The sequence below is a fragment of the Sciurus carolinensis genome, chromosome 18 (assembly GCF_902686445.1).
Source record: "Sciurus carolinensis chromosome 18, mSciCar1.2, whole genome shotgun sequence".
Classification (NCBI taxonomy): domain Eukaryota; kingdom Metazoa; phylum Chordata; class Mammalia; order Rodentia; family Sciuridae; genus Sciurus; species Sciurus carolinensis.
Window position 1 is genome coordinate 6,728,930 of NC_062230.1, and position 22,879 is coordinate 6,751,808.

Sequence of the window (22,879 nt, forward strand, 5' to 3'; positions counted from 1 at the left end):
CAGGGCGGCAGAGACTGCAGGGAGCCCGAGGAGCTCTGTTCCACGGGGTGAGGGGCGCGTACTCCCTGGGAAACCCACGCCGCCCAGTTGTAAACTGAGCAGCTCGAGAATTGCATGGCTGCTCTGGCTGCTTCTCCCGCATGAAGACCATACGAAGGGAAGTCTGGCTGCTCCGGTGCAGCACCACCTGCTGGAGCGAGAGCTTCGTGCTCTGGGGAGGGAAGGGGCTTGTGGTGGCTAGATCATCTGGGCAGCTCATGTTTGGAACCGTCTGATCCCGTGCACCAATCTGTGGCTCACACTGCCCGGCACTTCCCAAAAGGCGTGTCTGACCACTGGGCACCAGACAAGAGGGGCCGCAGCCAGCAGCCCTCCAGAGCAAGAGGCTGCACCCCTGGAAGGTGACCATGAAGATCTCTCTACCACATGACTCTCAGTGTAACGGATGCCGCAGGGACAGAGGGTCACGAAAAAGAAAAAGTAGCCCCTCTGGAGTGGATGTTCCCATGGGATGACCAAGACGCTGGGTCACATCACAGCTTTGCCAAGTAAATAATGCCGGAAATCTTCCTGTTTTCCACCTTCACACAGCATCATTAAAAGAACCAACACTGACAGTTGTCAGGTAAAAAATACCAGGATAACCAGGCTCTGGGTGAGAGCAGAGCACCCTCCAGTTGGCAGGATGGGGCTCCACTGCAGCCTGTGCCCGAGGCCTCTGGACCACCTACCTGGTTTGCTCTTTCGAGGTCAGTCATGATCATTTCGATCTCGTCGGCCCTAGGAAGGTAGAGGAGACAGCGAGTTAGTGGCGAGGCGGCAGGCTGGGGAGGGCAGGACTGAGTGGACCTGTGGGGACGAGGTGGGCTCCACCTGGGGCTTCATTCTTCTGATGACCTTGTGTCTGGGGAGCAGGGAGAGCAGGGATCCCCAGCTTTGCCGGGGCTCCTACCTGTCTGGGGAGGCAGAGTCAAAAAAGGTAAAACATACCATGTCCCTGTGTCCTGCTAAGGCTCTGAGCAGAGGTTTGAACAGAATGTTCTGGAAAAATGGGGTGACTTCTCCTTGGGAGAGAGAGGCAGGGAGGTTTCAGAGGTGAAGGCCAAGCTGGGGCTGAGAGGACTTGGGAAAGGCCATGTCAGGAAGAGGCCCGCAGTGGAGGCTTTGCCAGGACGGAAGCAACCGGAGCAGGCAGTGGGATAGAGGGGAGGGGGCTGGGCGCGAAGAGGTGGCCGGGGGCTCTGCAGGCTGTGGGGGACTGCCTGGGTTCCCTGCTGCCCGGTGTATCCTGGCGGGGCAGCGTCCAGGTAGCATGCCACTGTGGGGAGGGCAGTCCCACCGGGAAGGCTGCCAACGCCAAAAGCCTGCAGTGGGCTGCAGGAGGACCCAGGCAAACCAGCACCCCACCTTCTCACGACGGATCCTGCTGATGGCCTGTGAGGCCACAGGATGGGTGGCTGGCCCCAGAAAGGTTCCTGCCGTCCACGGGGACAAAGCAGAGCATGATGGCCCCCAGGCCTGGCTGGGCTCTGGGCCCATCCTGTCGTCCAAGCACCCTGTCGCCCCAGGAGTTGGCGCTGCCCTGGGCTGCACCCCAGCTCTCCCACACCCGGCTCCTGGCTGCCACCAGCCTGGCCCAGGGCTCATCCCATCCCTGTGCCCCAGCAACTTCCACCATGAGCTGGAGCTGACACCGCCAGGCCCCGCTGCTCCCAGCCCCCCCAGACCCTCCTGGCAGATCCCACTGAGGCCCTGGCACAGCCTCCTCTCCCCTGCTGGCCGGCCTTCATTTGGAACCCCAAACACAGTGAGCTCCCTGAAGGCCAGGCTGAGTATCCCCTTGGCCCCAAGTCCCTGGACGTGACCCTCTGTCTATGGGATGTGAGTGGCCAGAGGCCCGCATGTGCCATCTGCCAGTCCCAGGCAGGTCTGCTCCCTGGGACGGCCCAGGACACGGGGGCAGGCCTGACTCCATCCCTGAGACCTGCCTCATGGGTCCTGTGAGGCCTGTGTTGCACAAGGGGCCTGCCCTCCCCTGACGCTGAGCAGGAGTGTGACTTCAGGTCCCTAGACTGGCCGGTGGTCCAGGCCTGGGCTTTCCCAGCCCGTCTCTGCACACGGATCTGAGGCAATCTTATCAACTCCCAGTGGCCTGACTGGGGTGAGGGACGTCTTGGGATCAGGTTCGACGCATTGTATCTGAAATAGTAGCCGCTTTCAGACCGGCCTGAGTAAAGTCTGAAACAGCCGTGGAATGGCCTAGTTAAATGGGGCTATTTTTAGGACAGTTTCACGGGGAAGGCAGTGTCTCTGTGAGATAAAAAACCAACGGGGCCTCTGCTGTGAGGTGCTGGGTGCCGGTGGATGGGGACAGCGGGCTTACATCAGGGAACACCTCGGTATCACCTCAACCCCAAACTCCATGTCTGCAGAAAGCGCTGTGCAGAGACATTCTGATAACTACGGAGGATGAAGAAATCATGAGTGCGCCAAGTGTCCTGAACACGGCGGAAGAGGATTGGCGTCCACAGGGAAAGCCACCTCCTGTCTCCACCACCTGAGGACAAGGATTCAGAGCCTGTGCCCCACCTGGTACAAAAGGAAACAAAGCCCAGGAACTCTTCTTGGGTGAAGTGCAAGTTTCAAACAGTTCTGAACCTCCATCAGGCGGTTCTTCATCAAGCACTGAAGGAAGCCCAGACACGTGGTGGACGCCCCGACTGCGGCTGTCGTCCACTCACCCGCTGGTGCTCCCTGCTCACCGGGAGGCAGGCACAGACAGACGTGGCTCCCCCGCCCCGGCCAGTGCTGTGGGAGTGGGAGAGACATGGCCCCGAGCGGTTGCGGGCACCCCAAGTGAGGCCTGTTGGGGTAAGGCAGAGGCCGCCCTCCTCTCCCTGAGGGGCTGCGCTGGGAGGCGAGGGTCCGCTGGGCCAGGAGAGCAGACACCGGGCGCGTGCCTGGCGGGGCCCTCTGTGAATCTCTGGTCTGGGCCTCCGCCGGCCCTCTTCATCTCTCCTGAACTCCAGGGAACCTCCCTTCATTCAAAACATTGCCTCTGCTCTGTGTGGGTCCCGTCATTTGGACACTGTCAGCCAAGCTGCTGTGTCCTTTGCGTCGCTCAACCTTTCTCTTCTATTCTGCTCTCCCATCCTCTCCTGGAGGCTTCTTTGTGCTTGTGGGCTGTGTCGCACCCCGAGGCCGTTCCACCCTTCCTGTTTTGTTCCTTAGTTTACTTCCCAAACCTGTTTCCACCTGGTTCATTTTTACATCACTCCCAGCTTTTGCTTCACCTGGTTAATATCTCCCTGGGTTTGGAGTCTACTTCTCATGCCTGTTCTGTTCTCGTGGCCTCTCTGTCCCCTTCAGGTCATGTGTACCAGGGGTGTGCGGCCTTTTAGGGGTGAGCTGTGTTGCCCATGTGCTCGGGTACCCTGGGGAGAGCCAGTGACTCCTTGGGGCAGTGGGTGGGTTGGGGGTAGGTCGGGGGGAGGTCGCAGAAGCAAGCCCTGCCGCGTGTGCCAAGGAGGAGGAAGGGCCCAGGCCCCGACATCTCGCTGATGACTCCCTCGGCTGCCCCCCACCGGGAAACCCTCCAGCCAGAGTTGGGCCATTTCCTTCCCTGCCAGGGGAAGCAGAGCCAGGAGGCTTCCTGGGTGCAACCCCCTCCTGGACACCTGGAGCAGGGTGGCTCTTCACTCCTTGCTCGGGAGAGCAGAGGTCAGGTACGCGCCAGCACAGGAAGACGGGTTCCAAGAGGCTGGCCTCACAGAGGCTGGAGGGGCTGGGCTGGGGTCCTGGGTCGGGGGCCCAGGTGGGCTTGGAGCCTCCTTGCAGATGCGGAGCCTGGCTTTGGACGTTCACTAGGATTCTTAACAACTAGGAAACTGCACCTCAGGTTTCTAAGACTTCACGTCACTTATTAAAAAAAATTAGTCACATTTAAACAGGAAGGTGCCTTCTCGGCTGTCTGAAGCAATCCCTGGAAGTGAATTTCAAGTTTTCCATCCACAGGTCCGTTTAGCTCTGGTTCCTAAGCAACTGCCGAACTGACCAAAATACTGAGCACGGCAACGACCTCTGCCCCGCCTTCCTGGCGAGAGCAGCTCCTGCCCGCCCAGCTTCCGCAGGACGATGACCACCCTGAGCTTGGCCCTGTGGCAGGTGATCCAAGCAGCTACGGTGGTGACAGCTGGGCCGGGGGCTGCAGCGACTGACCACGCGAGGAGACAGCAGGAGGGTGGCTGCTGCTGGGGAGGCCAAGTTCAGATTATCTGCAGGCTGGCTCCTCAGTTTTCTGGAAGGGTATTTTTTTAAAGGTCAAAGAGACCACAGCTGGCTACCACCAGGCGGGAACTGAAAGGCGACGGGGCTGCAGGAGACGCCCGCACGGTGTGGCTGGACCAGGAACCCACTCTGGCCCCAAGCTGCCCACCCCCACAAAATCCACCCCACCAGACAGACAGCCCTAAATAAGCCTGAGGCGCAGCCCCGTGGAGCCCGGTGGCCACGGGCATCGCCTTCAGGTGTGCTTCTGCTCTCCTGCAGGCTCCGTGGCCACCCAGCATCTGGAGGCTGACATTAGTCTAAAATCATTTGTTTTCCAAAGTCCGCAAGAACCGCACATATTGTTTGCTCAGCAGAACGATTTATTATAAAAATCTAGTTCCCTCACCTTTTTACGAGCTGACAAAACAGCTTCCCCTGATCTATTAACCTGGGCTGCATTATGCTCCACTCTGACTCCAGCGGCAAATAATTTCAGTTTGGCCTGGAATATGGAGTTTATTCTGCCCGCTCCCTGCAGATCAGTCCAGGGTATTCTCTGGGCGGACATGATTTTTATGAGGAACTTCAAAGGACATGGTCAAGGTTGATGAAAAGGAAATCATACCCATGCTAGATACCACACATTTCCTTTCAGGTGCACCTCCCGAGAGCGGGCACCCGGCACCAGGGCAAGGCTGTGAGCACTTCAGTACCCAAACAATCACAGTGCCACCGGAGCTGCTAAGAGTCCACCCGCCTTCCGTATCTGAGGCCTCCACATCCGCTAAGTCCACCAGCCGTGGATCCAGAATATTTGGAATGAACTGTGTCTGCTCTGAACACCTACAGACTTCCCCCAGCTGTTATCCCCAGGTGACAGAGTGGAACTACTTCCACAGCGTTTGGCAGGATCGGGTACTGTAAGTCATCTAGAGACGACCTGGGATCTACAGGAGGACGTGCCACAGATTTTGGTGTACCTGGGGGTCCCAGATTCCACCTTCTTGGGTACAGAGTGCCAACTGTGTGTCTACAGGGCAACTGAAAGAAGGAACGGGCTGGTCTTCACAGAGAGAAGTCAAAAGCCAGAGTCTCGGTACCACGCTGTACAGTTCTTTGGCATTGAACAGTGAAATCCCCCTGCTTTAAAGACGACGTGCAGGCACATCTGTCTCCTCTGTGCACCTCTGCACCAGGAGGGTGGGGGCCGAGGGGCGGGCCAGGGCTGGGCTCTGAGCAGGTTCCTTGGTGGTGGGGCTGGAATCTCCTTCATGCGGAGAGATCCCCTGGCCACCTGGGAGCTGCTGGGAAGGGTGGGGACAAGTCGAAGGACAGCTGATGGGGCACAGGAGCTGGATGTCACCTGAAGGAAGGGCTGGTCGGCAGCCCTCATGTCCGCCAGGGTGAGGCCATACCCAGGGCAGCGGCACCACAGGCTGCTCCTGAGTGCCACTCTTCCTCCCTGACGGGGTGAGCCAAGGACTCGGGAAGGCAGTCGTGCCTGCTGAGCACCTTCCATGTGCCACAGGAGGGGACCGATGTCCCAGGGGCCGAGTCGCAATGGCCCAGTAATGGCACCTGCTTTCTGGCTAGTTCAGGAAGGGACACCCTCAACAGATGTGCCCTGCTGTCCACTTGCTGGGGGGCAGGGGTCGGGGGCACAGAGACACGGTGATTCAGTACAGCAACACTCCAGGAGGGACAGGGCTCTGTAGACGAGAGCAGCGACCTCTCACGAGGATGGGACACTGGCGTCCTGGAGGAAGAGACGAGTTTGCAGGGCAGAGGGACTCCTAGAGAGGAGTTCGCCACACTGCCGAGCCTGCTGGACCCTGTGCTGGCTCTGCCGTGGCTCCGGGGGGCTTCACGAACCTGGTCCTCATCTTACCAAGGCCAGCGCAGCCCCCAGCCCCGCCTCTCGCTCCTCTTGAAGACCACTGTCTCCTGCTTCCAGGACCCCCAGCCACGAGGGGATGGTGCTTGCCATCAACGCCAGGACAATACCCTAGCCTCGCCACACGTGGCTTCGCGCTACGTCTTCATTTTGTTAAAGAAATATCCTGCGGTTCCTGTTTTATTATGACTTTTTAATAAAAGACGGGCATTGATTTCATTAAGTGCCTCTTAAGCGTTTACAGAGCTAATGAAATGGATCTTCTCCTCTGACCCGCTAAGCTGGTGACCCACACCGCCCCCTGGTCCCACTGGTTGTGGCGTCCTATGCCTTTAATGAGCTCCTGAGTTCTGTTTGCTGATATTTTATTTAGTTTTTTTTCATAAATATTTATATATGAGGTGGCCTTCAGTTTCTTTTGTCTTGTCTTGGGTGAAGCCATGAAGAACATTTGAAAGCGCTTCCTCTGCAGACAAGGGAGCCTTCCCAGCTCAGGCGCGAGCCCCAGGCCTGCTGGTCTGCCTGGTTCCAGGCCTGGCTCCCCGAGGCCCTCCCTGCCTCCTTCACCCCCATGTCTTCCTCAAGGGTTGGGGCCTCCTTCCCGGTGCGTCCCCAGGGGCGGCATTTTCAATCCCAGCCCACCAGTCATGGCCTCGGCTGGTGTGCCTGAGTCCCCGAGCTACCTCCTCCTCTCCCAGAGCGACCCGCCACGTCATGGGGCTGGGACTCCTCAGCCCTGTGGGCCAGACGGTGAGGGGAAGAGTCCAGAACCACCTCCCAGGAACACCTGGGCTGCTCCCCAAGGTTATTTTCCACTTTTCAAGCAGTATCTTGTCTTCCAAACAAAGGCGCCTGAGCGTAGAGTGCGTCCTCATCAGGGCCATTGTGCCGGGCTGATTCTTTGTTTCTGGACGGCAGTTTTTTTTTTTTTTTTTTTTTTTAAATCTATTAGTAACATTCATTCCATGTCAACTTTTTCTGTAGCTCGCTCAACCCTCAGTTCTCAGTTTCCTTCATTCTGTTCTGTTCCTTCAAACTGACCTTCCTGTCTTCATCTTCCGGCCTCTGGGGCCTGGGCTGCTGAGACCTCCACAGGTGGCCTGTCCCCTCACCATGGCACCTCAGCCTTAGTGGTCCTCTGAAAGGCCTCCCACAGCCCCACTGTCCAACGTAAGCTCGTACGGCCTTCAGTGAGCTTATTGCTGATGAAAGAGTCTTGTGCATGCACCGATGGCTTGCCCACTCTCTGCTGGGATCCCAGAGACTACAGGAGGTGCTCATTAAATACTAGGTGACGAAGTATGCGAATCATCAAGCAACTGATCAACTACATATGCAGAAATATCTGTATGACCCCAAGTCCATGCTGCTCCAGCAAGCACCGCTCACTGGCCAGTGTTTTGAGGGGCAGAAAGTGCAGGACTACTTTGCCAGAATGCAAGACTGACTTCAGGAATCTGCAGCCATCTCTGCACAGGGAAGTGGCGCACTTGTCCGTCTTTGAAAGACAAGGTGAAGATGGTTGTGGCTCTAGAGTGAGGCTCCCTTCATGCCCTGGATGACGGGGTCTCCACAGGGGCTGGTCTGGGAGACAGGAAAGGAGACTGGGACGGGAGAAGCCCTGAGGAGAGGCTTTCCTGGCAGCCTCGCTTGCAGGACTGGCGGCTCATCCACCGTCCATCCCAGGTTCAGCCAGCTGTGGCATCAGTGGAGGTGAGGCTGATACTGTATGGTGCCCTCTGAGCACCTGGCTGCAGGCGTCACTTCAGAGGGTCCCCACAGCTCCCCAAGCAAGAGCCTGGGCAGAGAGAGGGCCTGGGCTTGAGTGCTAGGGGTAGCCTTCTGGAAATGGCAGTTTTAATTGTTCTTGGAAATAAAGCTGTGCTGAGGGATGGTTAAGTGGCCTGCCCAGGCATCGGCCACTATTTGTTCTTTTCATGACCATTATGTTAGACTTAAATGATAAAACAGTAACAACTAAAACAAGTTTAGTTAGGCCTCATCTTTTCAATCCCAAATGGGAAGGAGACCACCCTTCTTGCTCCTGAATTTAGTAGGCCTGTTGACGTTAAATGGTTTAAATGGAATCCACTGGCAGTTCAACCTGAGTCTAGCTGAGGGCGAGGGAGACTCCGCAGCCCACACAGGGTCACTCAGGCTGGTCACTGCCTAGGGAACGACCCTCCATGTGGTCAACCATCTGTGACTGTCACTCAGGCTTCAGTCATGTTCAGGCAGGGGACACGGGACAGCTGCCGCCCCGAGAACTGGGTTACAACAGCACATAGCTCATGCTGCTGTGCTCCGAGGCCACCTGAAGCCTGGGGATAAGCATCCGGATCCATCTTTGGACACTTCTTACCACTGCCGGGAGCTCTGAGGGAAGCAGCAGACGTTCTATTCCACCACAAGCAGAAGGAGAGGAGCAGCTTCTTCCTCAAATCAAGCGCCACAGGGTCACAAGGACGATGGAGTCACCAAACGCAAAATTAGGAAACCTTGTCTTGAGGGCAGAAAGCCCGAGGCCGGCAGGACAGATGGGTCTGAATTCTCCTTTCAGTCCTCTGGCCTCGGGCCGGGCCCTGAGTTGGATGGTCACCTGCACAGAGAACATGCTGCCTGCTTGTAGAAACTGCACAAGGTAAGACGACACGGACAGAGCAGGAAGGCCCTCGTGCACCACGCACACGTACACAGTCTTGGCCGCGCCGCGCATGGGCATCAGGACCTTCTTCCTCTGGTGGAGCAGTTTCCAATCCCTGAGGCCATGAGGAGACAGCTGCAGTCACCCAGGAAGTGGCTGGGGCCCGAAGTTCCAGCCTGCATCTGATCAAGCCTCCACATTTACAGGAGCCACAATTTACAGGAGCAAGAGAGGACAGAGGAACATGCTAAGCACACCTGGGACACAATCAGAAAGATCAGGACAGAGGAGATACTTTGGTGCAAATGACCTCATTTCACTCAGACTGTGAGGCAAAGAACAAGGGATGGTGGGGGTGGGGACATGTCTACAACATGAACGAGACTTCTAGGCGTTGGTGTTCCAACCAGTTCCAAGGTGTGGATCTTGCTTGGATTCTGATGCAAACAACTTTAGAAAACGAAACCATTCCATGATGTTTAGGGGGCAATGGAAACTTCAATGTTGACTAGATAGATCTAATAACACTAAGAATTTTCCTGTTACATTTAACAAGAGTCTTTGTGGGCGTGTACTTGTTAAATCGCTTAGAAATGGAAGGTTCTGGAAGGAGCTTCAGGAGTAACCAGGAGCCGGACAGGCAAGACAGCCTGGGAGATGCCGGGCTGTGCGACAGGTACCCAGGGGCCCATACCACAAACCTGTCTTTCACGAGCTGGAGATTGATATACAAAGAGTGAAGGAAACCCCGGCAGGACAGGCCTGTGCCGGGCTCCTATGCCTCCATTGCTACGAGTTGATATACAGTCTGTCCTGGTGTTGACTGCTGGCAGAAACAAAGTGATAAGTGAGACAGGAAAACATCTGGGCACCAGATGGGAGCATCTAGAAGGATGTTGCTGCACAGCCCTGGGAAAGATGGTGGATCGGGAGGCGTGGTCCAGTGCAGGAAGCCTAGGTCCCCCTGGCCCGGCACTGTGCCAGCTCTGCCAGGCTCACCCGGAGGCTCCAATTCTGATGTCACTCACTCTTCTTGGGGGAAAATGCAAACGACAGGCACATCTCTGTAGGAAGGTGATTTTAAAAGTGGTGTATGTCTATTTTTCTTTGACACAGAAAAAGACTGCTAGCTGAGGACAGAGAATGGGAAGAAAAGGAACTCTGGAAGAAACCCTGTCCCAGGCTGCAAGGGCACGACTGTTCATTTCCTGCCCCACCTTCCCGGAGCCCCTGTGTGATGCACAGGTATGAGGACGCAGGTGACGGGCTGGCCCAGGCTGCCAGGATTCATGGTAGGCAGGCAGCTGCACCAGCAGGACCGGAGACCCGGCTGCCGCTGCCTCAGCTCCGACTGCACAGAGGTTCCCCGTGAGGCTGACGTTCCGCCACCGCCACACTGTTATGTTTTAACAGCCTCCTTCACGTATTTACTGTCTGACTCCCATTCTGCCAACCTTTCCAGCAGCTGGAGGGCTGCCTGCCCATTCTGAGCACTCTCCTGTCCTTCGGGGCTGCCTGTGGGGTGTGGCTCCCCTCTCCTGGTCTCATGCTGGGAACACCGACCTAGAAGCACCAGCCAACCTTCTGCTGCCTGAGAAAACCCACGAGACTGCTGGCCTGGTCCTCTTTCCCACCGGCCTCCTGCGCTGTGCAGGGAGGCACCACACACCTACACAGGTGAGCAAACCGAGGCCCAGCAGGATGGTGACGAAGGGCTCACGGGCACAGGGAGCAGTTTGTCTATGGCAAACCTGCCTTTACTCCAAACATGAGGGTCTCTCATTATCTCCCTTAAGTACTACTTGGTAGGAGCTGTTAAGGGTTGGTGGCAGAAGCTAGTACTCAGTATGGGAAGTCGCCTGCATGCCAGTCCTTACTCTCGGCTACCCGGCTCGTCCCCCAAGCCCATCTCCCAGGCCCAGGCTGTCACCTTCCACCTCCCAGCCCCTGGGCCTTCCCACCACGCCTGTGACCTCAGAGTCACTGAGCTGACGCCCCTCCAGTGCCCTGCACTTAAGTCTGTCGCGGTCTCCTTCACCCAGTGGGGCTGGGCATGAGCCGGCGCAGGCAGCCACAGAGGCAGCGGAACATCTGATTGAGGGACAGCATCCTTCCTCCCAATGGCACCGAGCGTCTGCCCTTCCGCAGCCTAAGTGCCTTTTTTAGGGCAACTTGAAAATGAATAATTCAGCAGCTCCTATTCTACTTGTGAAGTGTTAGACAAACAACTCAGACGGGACCAGACTTGCTGGCCCCATGAAGACCGTCCCTTCCTTCATTCTGACCTCATCGGCTTTGGCCACACATCTCTAAAAACGACCTCCATCCTGTGTAATCACTAAAACACCACAGAGGAAGTTCACACGCAGAGGTAGGGAGAAAATAGAAAGGTTAATTGCAGCAGCCAGTCTTCCCTTGTAGTCTAGCAAATGGTGCGTTGGGTACCACAGCAATGCCCCACTCTCAAAAAACCCTATGGGAGGAAACATCGTGGCCACATCGGGCTATTGAATAATTGAGCTTTTTATTTAAATCCAGGCCTTGAAAGCCATATTCCCACTGAGGGCCACCCCTTCCACCTCTTCAACCCCTGACTCCGCTCTCAGAGCCTACTGATTCTGTGCCTAATCTCATTATTATTATTATTACTTTGGTGGTGCTGGGGATTGAACCCAGGGCCTTCTGCATGCGAGGCAAGCACTTGACCAACTGAGTTATATCCCCAGCCCTCTATGCCTTATCTTAAAGCCACTTCAGTTTGCAGTAGGTGTGACAATCCTAAGTAAAGACAAAAACCAAATGACCTTCCTGATTTTCTTCTAGAATTCATTTTGGAAGGACTTGCACTGGACAGGCTACACCCCTGTCCTGTGTTCATGGCTGGGTGACTGCGGTTGTGAGTTTCTCCCCACCAGGAAGACACAAATGTCAAGTAACTGGCCTGACAGCCCTGGCTCTTCATCAAGCCGTAGGATGGTGTCGTCATTCTGGACAGGAAATTGGATTCAATCAGTTTTCAAATGACAGGGCTTCCCAGAGTTCACCTGCAGGAGGACCCTGGATACCCAGTTGATAAATTCCTGAGTTAAGTAAAAATGAAAAAGGCGCTAGATCCTTTCAAACAGGCGATGAGAAGAGCATTCCTGTCTATGTAGGTCACCTCCTGGGATCTACCTGGCAAACCTCAACTTTGTGAAAAATATTTCCCATATGCTCGGGAATGAAGGGTTCTTATCGACACTTGATAATCCTGCCAACAGGACATGCTTTCGGCAGCTCCCTGGAAAATCCAAGTATCTTTAAAGAACCCACTGGCAGGAATTTGTCGGTTCAGAGTTATAGAAGAGCCGGGCCTCGCTGGCGAGGGAGGGTCAACGCAATGGAGGGTCATCTGCAGTTTGCTGGACGTGGGTTGGTAAAATGTTATAATGTGGGAAGAAACCTGTCAGATGGTTTTTAAGAGGGTTTCTGAAAGGCTTGGTGCTTCTCCACCTGAAAGTGATCTTCAGTAATGAAGAGGAGACTCACTGCTGGCCTGAGAGGACTCCCGACATTAGATAATTAATTCAGTGAATCTTCTCTGAATAGCCAGAAAATTTATGACAGAGACACTGTGAATCAGAGTGAGAACCAACAATTAAAGAAAATTTGAGTTAAGAGAAAAGTTACACAGGCAGGCAGGTTCGCCCATAAAAATAAAACACATATTTGAAGAAAATGCAAAATCTATCAAAGCAGCAGGAAGGTACTTTGTTGGAAAGGGCAAAGACTGATGAGATTTTTAGAAAGGGCTAAGGAAGGGCAGGCACTCCAAAGTAGCGCAGGAAAACACTGAGGAGAGGTAAGTAATGCTGGAAGTCATCAATAAAGACATCAGCCTGAACTTGTGCTAAATGATAAGGTGAGAAGATCTATAAAATACGTAAAGTTAAAAATGGGACAAAATGCAATATATACTGCTCTAAGAGGATAATGTAAGGTTTGAGGGATTCCAAACATGTGGAATATACAGACAATGTCCTGGGTGACTTTAGGGGGCAGCGTTCTTCCTGGAGCACATGGTGAATGCCAGAAAGGACAGTGACTTAAGACCAAGAGCCTCCACTTTTCCTCCTGGAAAATAACAGAAGCTCCTTTTAAAAACAGGGGTCAAGCCAGGTGTGGTGGCACATGCCTGTAATCCCAGCAGCTCTGGAGGCTGAGGCAGGAAGTTCAAAGCCAGCCTCAGCAGAAGCGAGGCGCTAAGCAACTCAGTGAGACCTGTCTCTAAATAAAATACAAAGTAGGACTGGGGATGTGGCTTGGTGGTTAAGTGCCCCTGAGTTCAATCTCTGGAATTTCTCTCTGCAAAACAAACAAACAAACAAAAACAAAAAGAACCCAAAAAACCACAAAAAACAGGGGTCAAGAAGAGGATTCAATGGTACTGTCATCCTAAAAGGGCCCCAGGTCACCACTTGCAGGTAAGGTGGTCACACGCTCACAGAACCCAAAGACCCACTTGGGCAAGCAGGCAGAGGTGGCCAGGGCTGCAGTAGGGTCCACAATTTTTGGCAAAGGTAAGAAAACAATCGACATTCATATGCCATGAATATCTGGAAAATGAAGTTGATGATCTATCTCGTCTACAATAGGAATATAAATATTAAACACGTGGGAATTAAAATAACACAGCATATAGAAATCGAATTATAAAATGCTACTGGCAAAGAAAGCTAATGATGACATTTCTTATTTGCGGTTGCATTAAATATAAATAAGGGTAAATTTATCTCCCAAGTTAATTTATGAAACTTGGTAAAATGACAAGATGTGTATGGAAATATTGGGTGGGCTTTTCAAAAACCAACTGAACAACACTAAGCTAGTTGTATACAACATGAAAATAGAAAACAGAGAGCTTACCAAAATCGTGTGGGACTTAACAATATATGGAAAGTCAGACCGCTGGAATGAATCTGCAGATGGAACCAGACACGTGGAATTGCCGTGTCTGATCTGTCAGATGTGAAGTCCTGGGGAGGAATCACCAGTACCACTGGGCAAACTGCGGGTAACATGAAGAATGAGGAAGGGCCCTTGTGCTAAAACAAAGGTTAAAGGCAAGTCACAAAGAACCAAGAGAAGAGAGAGGAGAGGAGGGGCCGCTGCCTGTTACTGAGGTGACAGCAGAAATGATCAATGATCGAATTGATGAGACCTGTCTTATTCATGGACACAGTGGTCCCTTGGTATCTGTGAGGCACTAGTTTTAAGAAACCTGCAGATACCAACATCTGCAGAGGCTCAAGTCCCTTTTAAAAATTGGGTGGTATTTGCATAAAACCCACGTACATCTTCCTGTAGACGTTCAAGCATCTCTCCATGACTTATAATTCCTGATACAACGCAGACTATGTAAATACCTGCTATACTGTGCTGTTTAGGAATAATGATAAGAATAAAGTCTACAACTTTGGTACAGACATGATTTTTTTTTCTGACTATTTTCGATCTGTGGTTGGTTGAATCCGTGGATACATACGATTCTCCTGGACAATGAAAGTCACTAAAACTCAAGTGAAAAGAAAAGCAAGCAGTGGGTGAAAGTGACGAGTGGCCAAGATTCAGAGAACAGGCAGAAGGGCGGGACAGCGCTGAGGCTGTGCGGAAACTCGGTGACAAGCAGAGGATGAGCCCAGTGGTGCCCGCGAACCCATGGAGCCAGGTGCTGCGAGGCTGCCCTCCGCAGCACACAGGCGTCCCTGTCCTCTGCATCTGGCCCCAAGGTCCCTGAGGTCTGAGGGAAGCTGTGCTTGCGTTTTGGAGAATGCAGACCAGCCTGGCTCCAGGTCACACCCGGCACTGGGGGGCAGGCAGAGGGGACCCCGGCCCCACTGCTACTGTGTGAGACACAAAGCAGCATCTCTGTTGCCCCAAGCAATTTCTCATTCTGAAAAAAATATTTTCAGGAGTAGCTTTTCTAAAATTTATTACAAAAACCCAGAAATCACCAAGATGCCAGCAAATCAAGCGTGGTGACCTAAGCTTTAATTCGCCAAGAGAAGAAAACAAAGTTTCACCACGAAACTACAAGCTAACAGAGGAGCAGGTGTAAAAACGGAAAGAAATGATGTCAAGTCATGTCTAAAAAGCCATGAGGCGGCCTCTCCTGTGCAGGCCGCTTTATGCTGGGCGCAGCGACCTGTGTGCACAGCTGTGCCCTCCGACACATGCATAAACCTGTGCATCTGAAACTGTTTACACAGTGACGAAATGCACACCTCGGACTCCCTTTAGTACTATAAAGACGCTGATGCCACAGGCAAACCTCAGTCCCCGTGAGTCCACGCAACACCTGGGGGACTGCCAGCTTCCACACGGGCCCAACCAGGGCTCTGAGGAATGAATTGGGTGACGACGGAAGCACCGGCTGACGGAGCCCTGGCACAGCAGGCGTGGTGCAGGTGACCACCACCCGTTAACCCCCGGGAGGCAGACTCACTGCAGACGGCGTGCCCAGGCGGGAAGGTGGAGTGGCTTGCCCAGCAGCTGTCCAGGGGGAGGCAGAACTGGGACGTGAGATTTGTCTCTGCACAGGGCTCCTCCTCTGTGCTGGATCTGAAAGAGTATTTAACTAAAAATTCCACACAGATTTTGCTCGAAAGATGCACACATTTGAGAAGATGGTCAAAGGGCCTTTTACGCTTGCTGACTCTGCACTCCAGAGAGGAGGAGTCCACAATGTGAACCAGCCATGCTGCAGGGAGCGTCTGCTGGGAACCAGGGTCCTGTGGGAGGCACTGACTGCAGATGACCCTCAAGGCCCCCGTGTGGTCCATCCAATACAGATGCCCAATGCTCCCTCACCACGGGCCCTCCTCTAGTCTAGCGAAGAGCACTCAGCCTGCCACTTCTGTAATGGTATATGAGACTATCCATGACTGCCACGAGCAACGAGGCCCAGTCTGTAAAGGTAGTTTGCTAAGTTCTCTCCATGAGAACCGGAAAGAGCCCCGTTCCCAGCAGAGGTTCCTGCAGGCCCAGGGGGTGCAGGCGTGTGGAGGAAAGGCAGGGTGTGCCTGAGGGAAGGGAGGCCGGCTGTGAGCAGGAGGGCACCATCTGGGGAGGCCTGGAATCCTGTGCGTGGGGGCACTGGCTTCAGTGCTCCACGGGGCCATGCAGGCAGAGCTGCGCACCATGCCATGACTTGGGACTTCCTAGGAGGCAAGGGAACAGGCACAGAAAGATCTGAAGCAGGGAAGATTCAAACAGGATCAGGTCTGAGTTTCAGAAAAACACAGCTCCTTGGAGGATGGATGCATCCAGGGAGAACCTGGCAGCAGAGAGACATGTTGGTAAGATATTGACGAAGGGAGGCCAAGAGATGAAAATGAGCCAGAACCATGGTTGGGAGGTGGAGACAAAGAAGTGAGGAATGCAGAATGTCTTACGGAGGGAGAACAAACACGCATTAGACTGGAGGATAACATAGGAGTCAAGAAGCAACCCCTGCCCGGAATGTTGAAGATCACGAATGTCCTACTGAAGATCACAAATGTCCTAAACAAACAAACACTCCAAACAAAGAAACCAGAGGTGAGCTGTCTCTGGGCAAGAGGGAAGTTATGGTAGGCAGCAAATTAGGCAGAAATGTCTGCTAAGGAACTGAAAATACAGTTTTCTTGGCTGTGGAACGGAACCATTTCTTATTGATTTCTAAGGGTTTTTACATATGTAGTAGCCCTCTCTCACACAGGCATTGCAAATATTTTTATTCATCCATCTCCTGCTCCAGCCCTCTCCAAAAAGCTTTGCATTTCCCTTTTTGTTTCTTACTTTTGGCATCATGCTTAAAAAGACCTCCTCCATCCCTACGATATAAATACCCACCTAAAAATTTCTCCTATGTGATTTTATGTTTTTTTTTTAATTGAAATACTTAAAACATCTAGGCTTTAATTTGCATAGGGCTCAGCTCTGCCTCTATTATTTTCTACACAGTTAGCCGTTTATTCCACTGCGTGTTGAAGACTTCGTTCTTCTCTAACTTTATTTAAGCTCAAGTAATTTTTATATACAACTTTTTCTTCTTAATTTTGAAACCTTCAAAAATACAGAAAGCTTCCCGAAGAAAATAACAATCAACCATATGCCCACGAACAGAATTAGCCACTTAACACAACTGATCTCTTTTCCATTGTCAACGGCAAGTCCTGGATTTCTAATTACACTTGGGCTTTCCATGGAAACTGGAGAGCACCCAGGAATCTATATATTCTGTAAGTCTTACAAATTGTAAAGCTTTTTTTAAGGGTGGAAAGATCACCAAAATGCATCAAAGTAAAAATAGTCACACTTTAAAAAAACAAGAGGAAAGGTAAAAATACATACTAGCCAATAAAATTTCAAGAGTATGTTCTACTTCTGTGCTCCAGGCCATTTTGAGAACATTGCAAACAGCACGTAATTTTGAAAATTTTCTCCCAACTCCTGAGGGTTACCTTTTGGGAAATGAGAGGGCACAGGCGTGGGGGTTCGGGGGTTAATTCTCCCTAATGCTGAATGCCTGGTCTGTGGTCTGCTCATCAGAGCATTAAATCTGGAGGCTCAGGAGAGCACCGCCATAAAGTTCTGCATTAAAAATTCACACTGCAGGCTGCCTCCAAGCGCGCTCTGGCTGGAGGAGGGTGGCGCGGAAATATGAGACACCCCACTGTCTTTCTGGCAATTGGAGACATTCCTCAACAAACAGCAGCTCAGGAAGAGAAACCAGGCGAACAAGCCGTGAAGGAGATCGATGGTTTCAATTCCCCGCTCGCCTCGCTTCCTAGAGCAAGCTTCCCTCTCCAGGCTGGCTCCACAAAGTTTTCAGAACCACACCACAGGTGCCAGGATGAGCCCCGGGCATCCATGCGGGGCGACGGGCTGTTGGGCACTTCTCCACCTGTCCACTAGCGCCGAGAATCCCAGGTTCCAGCAGGGTGGGTTCAGAGCTCTCCTGGGCTGGGAGGGAACTACACACTTAAAATAAAGGTCCTGCAAAAATGTGATGTCACTATGTTAAAGACAGTTACAGCAGAGTTACTCCCTACAGGACTGATTTGAAAGGTGTTTATTAAGACATTGACAGCTCTGCAATGGTTTGACTGGGAACTTCTGGTCCCCAGTCAGAACCTAACTGGCGACTAGTTAAGACTTTGGAACTCAGAGTCCCTAGGAAGGTGGCAGGAGGCAGGGCAGTGCATGTCAGTCCCGTGCTGTTATGAGCTGGCCAGAGATGCTGTGACCAACGCTGACTCATAAGATAAACATGGAAATGGCCTGGGTCCTTGGAGTGGGAAGAGACCTGGGGCGGGGGACACAACAGGGGCCCTGTGGATCCTGGCAGGCAGCAATGCAGCCACCACTGACTGAGGAGGTGCTCACAGGTCCTGGGCCCAGCCCTCCATGTGATTCCAGTTCTCCTAAGTAGAGACCAAGGTCCCAATGAGGACACCAAGTGCCCTGCCCAAGGTCACTCAACTCGTGGGTTCAGGAATCAGGGCCATGTGACCCCAGGACCTAGGCTCTTCCCAACATGGCTCACTCTGTCCCCTTACGCCCTGGGCAGGCCTCCCTGCAGGTCATTTGACAAAAGGAGGCAGGACCTGGGTCTCTGGGACGTGCCTGGGAGCTGAAGCTCAGGAAGCTGGGAGAGGCTGGTCTACTGGTCCTGCTACGCACCAGTTCTAGCTCCTGGTTTTACTCACAGGGATGTGCTGCTGCCCAGGGAGGGAACTGTTAGGCCACCCCTGCTGACGGAGCTGGGACCAGAACCAGGATCTCCTAGGGCCGGGCCATGGGCACCACCACCATCTGCTAACCTCCACCAGCAGCAGCCTGTGGACACGGGCCTTTCACTGGGGCAGCTGCGTGCCCTTGGAGAGTCCTAGGCCTCCACGCCCACTCACCTGATGACGGCCCAGAGAAGTCCCCTCGAGATGACACAGCCACTGGCAGAATATAAAGACACAAAAGAGCACGAGCACAAAGCCTCTGGTGTATCAAACGGGCTCCCACACAACAGGGAACACAGGGCACGAGCCCAGGACACCCTACCTGGCAGAAGGTGAGGCAGATGCACTGTGTTTCTGAAGACGATCTAAAGACACGCAAGAAAGAGGTACAACATGACAAGCAAAAACCCAGACATCAAAACTGCCTACCAGTCTGATGCCACCGTAAAGAGAATTAAAGAGAACATAAACACTACAGAGAAAGGCTGGAAGGAACTACGCCAACGTGTTGACAGCCGTTGCCTCTGCCCTGCGGTCATGAGGGGCGGCCCTGCCTTCTTTTAAAAACCTATTCGAGTTTTCTAAATTTTGTACAATAGGCATGTCTGGATTTTGTAAATGAAAGAAATAGATGTTATACAACAGGAACTGACCTCACTGGCTTGGGGTCCAGCACTCCCTGGGAGATGCTTCTCCCTTCTGCCAGCCTTTCCATGTCCCTCCACGGGACCTGGACAGTGTGAGGCGAGTCACTTTCTCCCTGCTACTCCTGGAGCAAGGATGCCTTGAGTCACAGAGACTGGCGAGGGCAGGCCCTGTTAGTGACAGCCAGGGATTCCCTGTGGTGAGAACGTTCCAGGCCTCCATCCTCGTTCTTCTATCTTGAGGCACTCGAAGCCCTGGTGCCTGCTTTCTCCTTTCCAGCCAAGAGCTCACCTCTCTGGAGCACAAACGATCTCGCTGGTCAGGCTGTGGGTCACGCGCTGCAGACCCACATGCTGTCACGGTGAAGGTTCGTGCTGACCTGCTAATTCTGCAGGCATCTCTGCAGGCTGACGAGGCTCAGCTCCCGGCTAGGGGACACAGGAAAGGCCCCGTGCAGGAGGCTTCCACTGTGCACTGCAGGCTGCTCAAGCCCCAGCCTCTGGGCTGCAGGAAGGCCTGCCCCTCACTGCCCTGCTTACAGGTCATCCAAGGTGTCCTTCACCTCCGAGGTGGTGGCTCCCCTCCAGTGTCTGTGCCCATTTCCTTTTGCTTTAAAACATGAGTCCCCCAAGATTTACCTTGAAGACAAATCGGAAAAACTTCAAGAATCTCTAAAAAAAGTAATACTGTAAAAGCAAGCCAGGCTGGGCATGGTGGCACTTGCCTGTTGTCTCAGCTACTAGGTAGGCTGAGGCAGGAGGATGGCTTGGGCCACATAGTGAGACACTGTCTCAAGAAAAGAAAAAAGCCACACTCAGGTGACCGTCTGTGAACAGTGGCTTCCTCTACAGAACCCTCCCGAAGGACGCTGGGCGAGCAAGGCTGCTTTACTAAACTGCGTGAGCTGTTTGTGTGCGCGTAACAGCCGCAGCCCGCTCGTGCTCCGTGGTCGCAGGGCCTGGCCCAGTGCCTGCCGATGCTCACTCTCACTGAGGACCCCTCCAGGGTCTGGAGCAGGTGGAGGGGTCCGTGGCACTCAGGGGTTCTGCCTGGATTTGGACCTGTGAGGCCACCTCCTTCCCCTGGCCTGGAGAGAAGACCAGAGCAGGGCTGTGCTGCCAGGGGCGGTTAAGCAGCTGCCATGGGGCAAAAGCCTCGAGGAGCCCTGCAGGCTGCCCAGGCATCCGCCTGAAGGTGTGAAGCAAAATACTTGCACAGGGATGGAAAATCCCGGAATTCCACCAAATACAAAACCCTTGGAGATAAAGCGAGGGAAAAAAGGCATCACATTTTCCCCTCCCTGTCTGATTTCGTGGATTTCAGGGACAGTAGGTTCTTTATTCGAGTCTGTATCCTCGAGATCGTAAAAGTAACTGCTTCTCTATTTTAGGGAAATTAATCTGACCGGGATAATTACAGCAACTCGTACTGGAAACTGATGACTCATCAAAAAGACAGGAAATAGAAAACGTTACATTCTTAAAGGTACAGGAGGGACTGCGTTTTATGACACTTAAGTTGGTCCTTTCGAATTCAATCGGGGGAAGCGATGTTTGTCTTCTATGAGGATAGAAATTGCCGTGTGATTCTCAGGCTTAGTCAGCCGGACTCCACCTGGCCTCGTTTCCGGAGTTTTTCCCATGAAACCATCAAGAAAATAAAGGAAAGACCCATCTGCAAGAGGGCTCTTGGGGTGGGAAGGGACTGAACCCTTCGGGGGACCCGCCATTGCCTGCTCAGCCCTCCCACAGGTGACACTGCCCTGCTACAAGGCAGCCTCAGAGAACTTTCTTATCATCTTTCCAGTGCTGGGGCTGGAACCAGGGCCTGGTGCATCTAGGCAAGCCTCCACCACCGAGCCACACTCAGCCTCAAAGAGGGACTGCAAAGACCACTGTGGTCATGCGCAAAAAGCACTGGACGCTGTGCCCAAAGGAGGCAGCAAAGGCCAGGCCGTGTTCTCAGATGAGCCTCATTTGTGCCCTGTGCACAGTAGGAGCTTTCCTGACGGCTGCTCCAGAAGCAAACGCTGACAGGCACCCACCTGGTGCGAGAGTCTGGTACCAGCAGCGCGAGGGCACCTGTGTGTCCTCATGCAGGGCATGGGGCTGCCCTCCCCGAGTCTTCCTGCGCCCCTTTCCTAATCTTTTAAGACCTATCATCTGTCCTCTGCTGGGACATGGAGGTCCCTATCCCTGTGACGCGGGGTCTGGCTCCCCTAAATGATTTCAATAAAGCTCTCTGCTGGGCTTGCTGGGGGAGTCTCATCTTGTCCAGGGCTGGCTGCTGTGTGTAATAAACACGAGTCACATATGCGACACAAAGCAAATACTCCAAAACTGGCCCACCTGAGGCCCCTCGTGAACACCTCTTTGTAACACGCGATGAAACTACTGGATATACGATGTCATTCTTTGTAAAGGGTGTAGAGGCCGGGAACACGACCGAGTAACCTTAAGAAATGTGAAGTTGACTGGAAGGAAAGGTTTGGGAGATGCAAATTCTCCAAAGACTAGTTATAAAAAAACGTAGTGTTTCAGTGCAATTCAATATTTCCTTTCATCAGGGCTCGGAGGCCCCGCCTACATGTTTGGAGGAATGTAAGAGGCTGACTGCGTGTGTTCCACTGAAGCTCCCTGTCACCCAGATCTGAGGGCAGAGCAAAGAGGTGGCCATGGACTGCAGCAAAGTGGGAATTCCTGTGCTTGTGCAGCTAGGAGGCTCCTGGCAGGCACAGCAGTGACCTGAACCCGAGGGCCAGAGGACAGCTGGGTGGCCCAGCCCAGGGAGGAGGGCAGTGGAGCTTCCGCGGCCTCTCCCGGGCACCGCCAATTGTAATGGCCCAAATCCACAGCCCTGGGCTTTGCCAAGTTCTCCAGGGTCGAGTCCATTAGGGTGCTACCTCCATCTGCTAAGAGACACAGGGGGAGGGTACTGGACAGGGCAACCATCTAAGGAGGTTCATAGGAAAAAAAGCAAGCAGAAATAATTCATTTATTTAACCCAGAAATGGTTATAATCTGAAGCGCTGCAATCCGCTTACACAACAACTGTTTTGGCAAGCCCCTCCACGTTCCAACAAATATTAAGCTGTGCCTGCCATTTGTCTAAGGAATCTCGCATTAATAAACATGAAGAAGAGCACTTTTACCTCCCACTCTCAATGACAGGACAAAACAAAGACCAGCTGTGTTCATCAATGGGGCCTTGTTCTGCGCATAAAGGCTAATTACATTTTGCTTCAAGCCTACACATGGAAAACTTTACTGCTGCTGTCCCCGTCACAGCCAGCCCGTGCTGTCCCAGCTGACGCATGGCGATGACTGCACTCCACCAAGGGGTCTCAGGACTGGCTGGTGCCTTCGACCTACAGTCTCGCGCTGCAATGGCGGAGGTGAGGGGGGATGGCGGCCCCCATGGAGGACAGGCAGTGCGTGTCCTCCTGCAAGGCCAGCTGCCCTTAGAGCCGCTCTGGGCCCTGGCGTCGCATCTGTGGACCCTCCCTGGCTCTTGCTCTGCCAGTGCTGCGCATGTGCACTTTGCTACTTGCTGCGGCCACGCGGAGACTGCACGGTTGCTGTGCCCCCAGTGCAGGTGGGGAAAGCCAGGAAGGGAGGCCACAGCTTGTCACACAGAGCAGGCTGGAGTGCAGGGGTCCACTCCCGGGCC

General features: G+C 53.4%; 1 protein-coding gene across 10 annotated transcripts in view; it reads right to left on the bottom strand.

The window, feature by feature from the left end:
• Cux1 (cut like homeobox 1) overlaps nt 1–22,879 on the bottom strand; it is a 316,806-nt gene that overhangs the window by 88,316 nt on the left and 205,611 nt on the right. For all 10 annotated transcript variants that reach the window (XM_047533876.1, XM_047533875.1, XM_047533874.1 and 7 more), the window contains exon 9: nt 732–780. In XM_047533876.1, the coding sequence (XP_047389832.1) occupies nt 732–780 (49 nt within the window). The remainder of the gene's footprint in view (nt 1–731; nt 781–22,879) is intronic.